This window comes from Lactuca virosa, chromosome 9 (genome assembly GCF_052849685.1).
Source record: "Lactuca virosa cultivar CGN04683 chromosome 9, Lactuca_virosa_CGN04683_v6, whole genome shotgun sequence".
Classification (NCBI taxonomy): Eukaryota; Viridiplantae; Streptophyta; class Magnoliopsida; order Asterales; family Asteraceae; genus Lactuca; species Lactuca virosa.
This window is the reverse complement of record NC_136434.1, coordinates 100,936,060-100,945,536: the sequence shown is the minus strand read 5'-3', so window position 1 is coordinate 100,945,536 and position 9,477 is coordinate 100,936,060. Positions and strand designations below refer to the sequence as shown.

The window sequence follows — 9,477 nt, the reverse complement described above, 5'->3', positions numbered from 1 at the left end:
TTAAATCTATTAGGATAATGCTTGCCATAGCTGCATTTCATGATTATGAAATTTGGCAGATGCATGTCAAAATTGCTTTCCTTAATGGGAAGTTGGTTGAGGATGTTTACATGAGTCAGCCAGAGGGTTTTATGGATGCAAAGTATCCAAATAGAGTGTGTAAGCTTGAGAAATCAATCTATGGATTGAAACAAGCTTCTCACAGATGGAATCTTTGTTTTGAATAGAAAGTTAAAGAGTTAGATTTCTCTAGAAGTGAAGATGAATCTTGTGTGTATGTCAAAGCTAGTGGGAGTATAGTAACCTTCCCGGTTTTGTATGTTGACGACATACTTCTTATAGAAAACGACATTCCAACTTTGCAAGAAGTAAAGTCTTGGCTTGGAAAGTGTTTCGCTATGAAGGATCTAGGAGAGGCTGCTTATAATTTTGGGGATAAGAATTTTGAGAGACAGGAGTAAAAGGCTAATTGGACTTAGTCAAAGTACCTATTTGGAAAAGGTGCTAAAGCATTTTAGCATGGAAAATTCCAGGAAAGGAGAATTGCCTATACAGAGTAATACCAACCTGAGTAAGACTCAGAGCCCGAGTACTGATGTAGAGATAGAAGAGATGAGTAGAGTTCCATATGCTTCCGCCGTTGGATCTATCATTTATGCGAAGAACTAAGGACTGGGTCCTTGTGCTTGGTGGCAGTGATAACTTAAGAGTAACTGGGTATAGTGACCCCATCTTTCAGACAGACAGAGGCAACTTTCGTTCTTAATCTGGTTGGGTGTTTAGCTTTAATAGAGGAGCAGTAACTTGGAAAAGTTCCAAACATGAGACAATGGCTGATTCTACCTGTGAATCAGAGTACATAGCAGCGAGCGGAGCATCAAATGAGGCGATTTAGTTAAAGAACTTCATTGGAGATCTTGGAATTGTTCCACCTATCAAGGAACCAATGGATATTTTTAGTGATAATGAAGGGGCAGTTACCTTAACAGAGGAACCAATAGATGATGGCAGATCAAGACATATCGACAGAAAATACCATTTCATCAGACATAGAGTAGAAGAAGGCCACCTCGTCGTAAAGAGGGTGTCATCAGAAGAGAATCCAACAGATCCCCTCACAAAGGGTCTGAGTAGGGTCAAGCACATTCAACATGCTAGGAGCATTGGTCTGAAGGATTATATTAGTTTTAGTAGTTAGATAGGTATTTAGGAACTTGTAATGAAATAAATGTAATTGACTTTTGGTGATTAAGTAATGGAGATTTATTTATGAGTTGGATTACTACCTTCTGTCTATTATTTATTTTGTGTTTCATTTTGCATGTTTTATTTTCCGAATAATTAGATTGTTCAAACATCCCTAGTTGATCATACTTTTGGAAGTAAGTAGTGAATTCAAGACTGTCATGAATTGAATTGTAAATTGTCTAAAGGGTTTTAGAAATAGCAATGGTATTCCTGCAATATTCGTGAGTACTTTGAAATAGAGAATTTAAGTATTGGATTAACCCACGCTCAGAGAATTACTTCATGGAACTTATCACGAGTAATTATAAGATGATAATATCTTATAATCTTTAAACGGAGATATATGAGTTGTTGCTTACAAGTCGGTTGTGCATTGATGATACGTAAACGCATCAGTAAATTGATGTCATAAAATGTATTGTTGTGCATGATTCGATAAGTAAATAGTACAAGCATATAAGTCAAATTTTATCTATTCCTTTTTACCCTTAGGGGGAAAAAGCGATATCTTTAGGTCCCTCGATGATTTGGTGTTCACTTATAGTGTCGGGCCCGACCATGACTAAATTGATGTGTTCGATTAGTAGTTCTTTGTCGTTACAAATCAGAAACCAGGAAACAGAGTATTGGACATGAAATTGATTATGTTCCATATCTCATGTCCGCGCGATATCTTGAAGAACGAAGGATTATATGATCCCTTATCTTAGGACACGTAACTGGCTATTTCAGAGTTCGACAACAGTTTTTAGAGCTAAAATTTGCTGATCAGTTTAGAAGAATATACTGGAAATTATAGTTATTAGACTTATCCAATTGGGATGCTGTTGGATTAGGTGTCTAAGCCCATAACTACAATTGGTATGTATTTAAATTGATAGTAGCACAGTCCTTTTGGGTTACCCTCAAGACTAGTGTCACAACTAGCATTTTAGCTAGAAAATTCTATTCCTCTGTAACCATTCAACTATTGTAAATCTTATACTCTAAGTAAATCTCACTCAATGCTTATTTAGATTCATCAATTATGTTCCTCAAAGAGTCTGAAGCCCTAAGAACCATGGTTTGAGTCCATATTGGACTATAAATTTCTTATTGGGCCTAATGGACCAATAAGCACCCAATTCAACTTTATTGGACTTAGAAGCCCTAATTGGATCCTAATTGGACCTAATTCATAAATCTAAAACATTTTGGACCATTTGGGTCTAGAATGATTCATTCTAACCCTAATGGGCCTTATTGGGCCATAACTAATCCAATTAACCTTAGTGAGCCATAAGCCCATTCTTTTATTCTATTTGGGCCGTGAATGCTTCCAAAGGCCCAATGGGCTGAAAAAGTCTATGTTAGGACCCAAATATCCTAACTAAAGTTAATGGGCCCAAACTACTCCACCCTTTTCTTCTTGGCCTAAATTCTCGACCCATGTATAAAAAAAGGAAAAGAATAGAATTAGGGGGGGGGGGTTGACTTGGAGATGTCACCTCCATATTGCCCAACATGTATCAATGTTAAGATCTCCCATGTATCCATACTAGTCATCTCACCTCTCTCTCTCCCCTCTCTTCTTCTACTCTCGGTCGAGAGCCACACACACACACACTACAACAAATTCTCTCTAATACTCTCAAGGATCATTCACCTTCTTCCTCCAAAAATCTCAAAACTTTGCTTGGGTTTCAAGAGGATTTTCACAAGATAATCATCATTTCTTGGTAAGTCTTTACACATCCAAGTTTTATAACTCCATTTTCATGTTAGATCACTCTTTTAAGCAAAGTTTTTGGTGATCATACTCCTAGAAATCTTCTTAAGTTCGAGATCTACTCAAGGGAGTTTGCTAGGGCCGAAAATCACTTCATCTCTTTCCATTCTTCTTCAAAAACCGAAACATCAAGCAAAAGGTGAGTTCATACCCCCTTGTTTTCGGTTTTCATATGATTTTTGGGGGAGAATGCAAGTAAAATGTGCAGATCTATGTGTTAAGTGCATGTTTTGTGTGAATTCTTGGCTTATTTGGTAATAAGGTGTTAGATCTTAGCAAATATCGAAATTTTAAGTATTATTTAGCAAAGATCCATGAACTATGACATTATATACATCACATTATCAAGCTAAAAGTGATTACATGTTTAAGAAACAAAAGATTTCAACAAAAATCTTGTTAGAGGTCAAAATTGTCAAGAAAACAAAAGATAAGGGCTAAAAGTGACATTTATGTTTTTATAAGGGCCAAACAAATCCTACATGTATAAAAAGGTGTTTTTATGTTAAACAAACTTTAAAAAGGGCCAAAAATGCAAATTTAGGCTTAATGGGCCAAAACTTTGGGCCTCACGGTTTTGGGCCCAATTTGCGAAACAAAATGAAGTTTTGGGGTTAAAAATGTTATTTGGCCAAAGTTTGAGTCATAAATGTGAACAAACCAAATTTAGAGGTGAAAATATTATTTATTTTCAAATTGGACCAAAAATGTAAGATTTTCCAAAATTTGGGCCGAAAGTGTAAATTTTTACTTACTAGGGGCTGAAAATGCACTTTTCTGCAAAACAGGGTTCTAAATGTGAAAATATAACTTTTTGGACTAAAACCGTAAATTTTTAGACATGTGGGACAAACTTGCAAATTTTTATAAATTATGGACTAAAGTGTCATTTTTACAAAACTTTGGGCTTTAATTTAAAAATTGGAGGATTATTGGCCAAAAACGTCGTTTTTACGAAAAGAGGATTTTTATCATCAATCTATTAAACCCCGAGCTAAAACGAACAACGGAATAATACAAACGAACGGAATACGTCGATAACTATTTATTGGGCCTAATATACACGTTACTTGGTCATTGGACCCTAAGAGCCCAATTAAGTGTATATTGAGCCCAATGTTTTCCATGATGTGTTTATTGGGTCTTGCGATCCACTTACATGTTAATTTGGGCCTAAGTATGAATTACATGTTATTGGGATTTTGTGGCCCATTTACATGCCTATTGGGCCTAAATTACCCTTATGCATGTTATTGGGCCTTCGTGGTCTAATTACATGCTAATAGGGCTTGAAATGGAAATTTCTCATGTTTATGGCCGTACCTATACCTTTGTGTAATCATTAAACTTCGTATACTTTTATATGTACCTTTCGAATACAAAAACATACCACATATATGTAAACATTAAACATAGAACAAAAAGGGGTTGAGAATCTAGTGAGACATGTCGGTTGGCACTTCCGAGTGTACAGTCATAGCCTATAGTTATAATCAGAGTTTCCTGGTAGGAAAGCGGGAGTTTGTGTATAGATCTATAGGGGGTGACCCCCCACGCCTTAATTGTTCGCTACAGCTAGACTAGGTCAGTCTAGGGCGACAACATCCTTAGCAAGACCGACATTTGGAAAAATACCAAGACGGGCGACCTAGTCATTATCATGCATGGTTATAACGGCTCATATAAGGATTCAATACCAAAAGATAACCTTTTGAAGATAAATTCTTTAATTGTGTCAATGCAAAACGACTTATTTAACGATACAAGAATCTAAACGATGTTATAAAACAGAAAATATCGGATTTTCTGGGGAAATTATTCATATACAATTATCATTTATTCAAAATACAATGAATCCAAACTACACTCATACAAGTTTTAACTATGAAATTCACACATGCATTTATACTCGATTTTCACATCATTTTCAAAACATTTTAAAGAAAATATCGGATTTTCTGGGTTTTTATGAAAGATACAAAGACTTTTACTCAAATATACTTATGAACTCACCAACATTATATATGTTGACCGTTTTCAAAATAACTTATATTCTCAGGTAATCGTTAAGCTGGAAGATATGCAAGTGTGTATGGTTTTGTTTATGTAACATCACTTATCGTACCTTGAACAATTTGAACTTATGTATTTTAACAATGTACTTGATGTGAACAATGCTGGTTGTAATATGTAATGTTGGTGATGAATGTGTTATGTTTCATGTATATTCATTGTGATGATTATTCAATTGTTAGTCACACGAGCCCCCGAACGTTTCCGCCGTCTGGTTCGGGGGTGTGACAACTAGCAACTAGACAAGATGATTTTGGAGAAATAGGTTGATTTATTATTTGATTAATGAATTGAAATAAATGATTTATTAATATATTATGAAAATAATATATTAATTAGAAACAATAATATTTAATTAATATTTAATAAAAAATTAATTGGGATTAATTTTGGGATTAAAAGAATTAATTAAAAGTGCAGGGACTGAAATGAAATTGTTCAATAGTTGACCAAGAGGCAACTTAGAACCCTCCATAGGCCTTGGACGATTTTCTATGGCTTAAGGGTTTCTAGAATAGTCTTTGGTGGATAAACAGGAAAGTGGATAACTGCCCGGTTTAAGATTATCTTGGATTAGAGTTTATCTAGGGTTTCCTAACTGCACTATATAAACAACCTAAACCCTACAATTTTCCGCCACTCATTCCCTTGAAGAGCCAACCAAAAATTTGAAGCCTCTCTCCTCCTTCTCAATCATCTTCCACTGCTAGTGTTGAGTGTGAACCACTAGAGGCGTGATATTTGTGACGCTTGCTTTCAAGGCTTCAACAACACAAAGATTTGGATTGTTATTACATGATAACAATCAATGTATGATTCTTCTAACCGTAATTGTGTATTTGGATTATATACTAGCATTATAGGGTTTTCTATTTTGTTGTTCAAGTTGTATGTTCAATTAGAGAAAACATAGATCAAAATTATTTAGGGTTGCATGCACACATAGGATTATATGTTTTGCATAATACCCATCAGTTTGGTGAAGGGGCAGTGGAAGTGAGGGATGATGTCGATACAAGGTATGTACGTACATGGAATATTTTGGTGTTAGGTGGGCCCCATAGATATTAAAACATTTTATTTAATATGTTAATAATAAAGAAAACAAATAAAATAATCAATAAGGGTATTTTTGTCATTTCAAGTTGGTTAGGGACGAAAAATGCAATAAAACCATACTATAGGGACAGTTTGAGTGCAAAAAAAAAGTAAGGGAGCAAACACGAAATTTTGACAAACCACAAGAACGATTTTAGTAATTTGTTCTAAAATCTATTTAAAAGGATGTCGGGATAGAACTGTCTCACACTCATTTATTGGGAACAAATTGTGCATGCTATTGGAGAGAAAATCATCTTAACAGGGAGAGGGAGGATCAGCACCGATCGATGGTGGATAGAGGATTTTTTTGATGAAGATGAGGTGAGAGTGGGGGTATAGAAGCCACCATCCATTAGGCTTCTTTTAAAGGTTTTCAATGAGGGTAAAGAACCACCAGTGGCCATTAGTGAAGGCAGTGGAATTTTTTCACTGGGGAAGGCATCATCATCACCATAACTCATCATGCGGCCTTCCCTTTGTTGGAGACAACGTGATATCTTTGCTCCTCAATCTAATTGTCTAGTTCTCTCTTTCTCACCATATTTATGTCTCTCTTTATGATCTCCGACGAGAGTGTCGATTGTCGACGACGAGGGTCCATCCCCATCTCTTTTTCTCATGTGTTTTCTCTCCTTAATTTTAAAGTGGAAACACATAAGATGTGAGAGAGAAATGATTGGGAGTATTAACCTCACATAAGAAGGTTAAATTAGTTTTTGTATTAACCTCAAAAGATAAACAAAATAGAAATTAAATTTAGGGGTTGATGTATATTCTTATTTTTATAATTAAATTTAGTTTTTTATAAAATAAAAGAAATTAAAAATATAAAAGTAGTATTTTATGTAGTTTGGAGTCCATTTATGCGAGTTTTAGAATCTGTAAAAGACAATTCGTGCAAGTTTAGAAGGGCTATTTGCATTAAAAATAAATAGTAAAGATTAAAAAATTGTGAACATTAATAAACCACATATACTATTTATATAACTTTGTCTAAAAGAAAAACTTTAAAACTTATTATTACTATTTTTTTATGGATGAAGTTATAATGAAATGAAAATATTAAATTTACACCATCACTACTAATTTAGGTAAACCAGCAATCGAAATCCTGCCTTTTCATCGATCTCATGCAAGAATTTTTCTTCCAAATTGCTGTGGTTCGGAAATAAGAACTTGTTCAAAAAAATTGGCTCGGTTTTTTTATTAGAAATGCGGACAAATTCAAGTCAACATCAACAAAGTCAAAGCTTTCATGGGAAGCTTATGTTTTCTGTTTACTCATCAGCTTCCCTGGCAATCTTTCAGTATGAAAAACACACCTTAAATACGCCTAATTCTTCTTCAAGGCTCTCAATCCACTCCACAAATGGTAAACACCAGAGCCAAAGTCCAAAAGATCCAGAACACCATGAAGCTCTGCTTCATGGAAGCTGCCATGGCGGATTCCACTCAACTGACGACACAGTCTAGAGCTCTAATCGGTTCCAACGATGAACTTTTAATTGAAATCCTTCGCCGGCTTCCAGTTACCTCTGTTCTTCGATTCAAATCTGTATCCAAACACTGGCGTTCCCTTTTGAGTCACCGGCGTTTTACCCTTCTGTATAAAAATGCGTCATCCTCTCCTGGCCTTTTTGTTCGCAATTTGTATATTCCATTTAATAATGAAGACCGAAGCACTCCTCCTTTTCGTAAGCTCGACTTCTATCATGATCCTAGTGGTATTAGAATCGTTCAATCTTGTAATGGATTGCTGCTTTGCTGTAGCGATCGGGGGCATGTACGTGCTCGTAAGTATTACATATTCAATCCCACAACCAAGCAATTTGCCCTCGTCCCATCGGTTCCCGGAGGCATGGATGTTCGTAAAACCATCCGTTTTATGGGTCTGGCATTTCATCAAACAGATTGTGTTCACTACAAAGTTGTTTGCTTTCATCGTGCTAAACCTGATGAGTATCTGTTTGCTAAACCTGATGAGGATCTGTTTCGGATTCAAATCTACTCGTCTGAGACAGGGAAATGGAAGATTTCAGATCAATCTTTCTCTGCGCCTTATTATACGAGCTTCAGCTCTGGAGTTTATTTGAATCACGCGCTTTACTGGGCTCCCTCCTGTGTTAGTGCATCGTACTTTAAGCTCGACACAGAAGAGATACAATCGCTGCCATTGCCAGTGGCGGTGGCATCCTTTGGAGGTTATCGAGACGGAGCAATGCCCCTTTACTTTGGGGAGTCACAAGGCCATCTACATTTGGGGGAGAGGGTCGATCGCTTTGAGAGTCATTTACAGCTGAATGTGTATGAGATGTTGAACGATCATTCTGGGTTGTTTCTCAAGTATGGAGTGGAGCTTGATGAGGTTCCGATTGCGTACCCGGAGATGATCCATAGCTACTTAGACCCATCGAGCCCGTATTATTACAAATTCGAATTTTTTGATGTGGTTAGGGGTGAAGAAGAAGAAGAAATGTTCATTGTGATCAAGATTCCAGGGAAGATTATAAGGTACAACGTTGTGGACAAGAGTTTCAAGCAGATATTTGATCTGAGTCATCTGCACGACATTTCATATGGACGAATCGGTCACTCGGAAGTTCATCGCTATATCGAAACCTTGGCTTCTTTCTGACATAGGAAAGCTTATAGGTGTTATTATATAGAAAAAGTATTTTAGTATGGTAAATGTTATACGTGTATTGTTATTATAGCTAATAAATAAAAAACATATTTGTAAAAAAAATATAAATACGTTGTTATCAGTAAATATATACAGTGCACTTGTTTATAGGTAAGAAAAATACTTGGATGGCAAATCGGAAAAGTTGTGTCGTAGTATTTATAAGGTTGAAGTCTTTTATTTTATCAGTTGTCACACTCTCATTTATGTAGTTTTTTGCCACACCCAAAGAGTGTTGTCACATTTGTTGTTGTTTTTTTAATAAATAAAAACTTTATTTTTTATAAAGATAATATTTCATTAATTAAAAAGAAAGTTCCATTATATTTCATAACTTAAAAAAAAAAGTAAACTGGAAATATTAAACCTACAACTTAAAAAAAACACACATCAAACGATTAAAAACTTGGAAAAAAATTAGAAATTAAAAACAATTAGCATAATGTTTTATTGACGTTCTCCTTCATCGCCAAAACATCTTGAAGCTCATCACTGGTCAATTGCGATGTGTTCATCGTTAGCACTCTCAATTCGTTGTCCCTTTATTTCCGAGTCTGTCTATCCGAAGCAAGTTTGAAAAATTTATTCATTCTTTCTTTTATAC

The 9,477-nt window shown here is 35.5% G+C and overlaps 1 protein-coding gene across 1 annotated transcript; it reads left to right on the top strand.

The window, feature by feature from the left end:
- The first annotated feature begins 7,543 nt into the window (after positions 1-7,543).
- Positions 7,544-8,898, top strand: LOC145136110 (F-box protein At5g07610-like). The gene has a single exon (XM_079070303.1). It carries the CDS (start codon positions 7,560-7,562, stop codon positions 8,823-8,825), a length of 1,266 nt encoding a protein of 421 aa, XP_078926429.1. The 5' UTR covers positions 7,544-7,559; the 3' UTR covers positions 8,826-8,898.
- Positions 8,899-9,477: the final 579 nt, after the last annotated feature.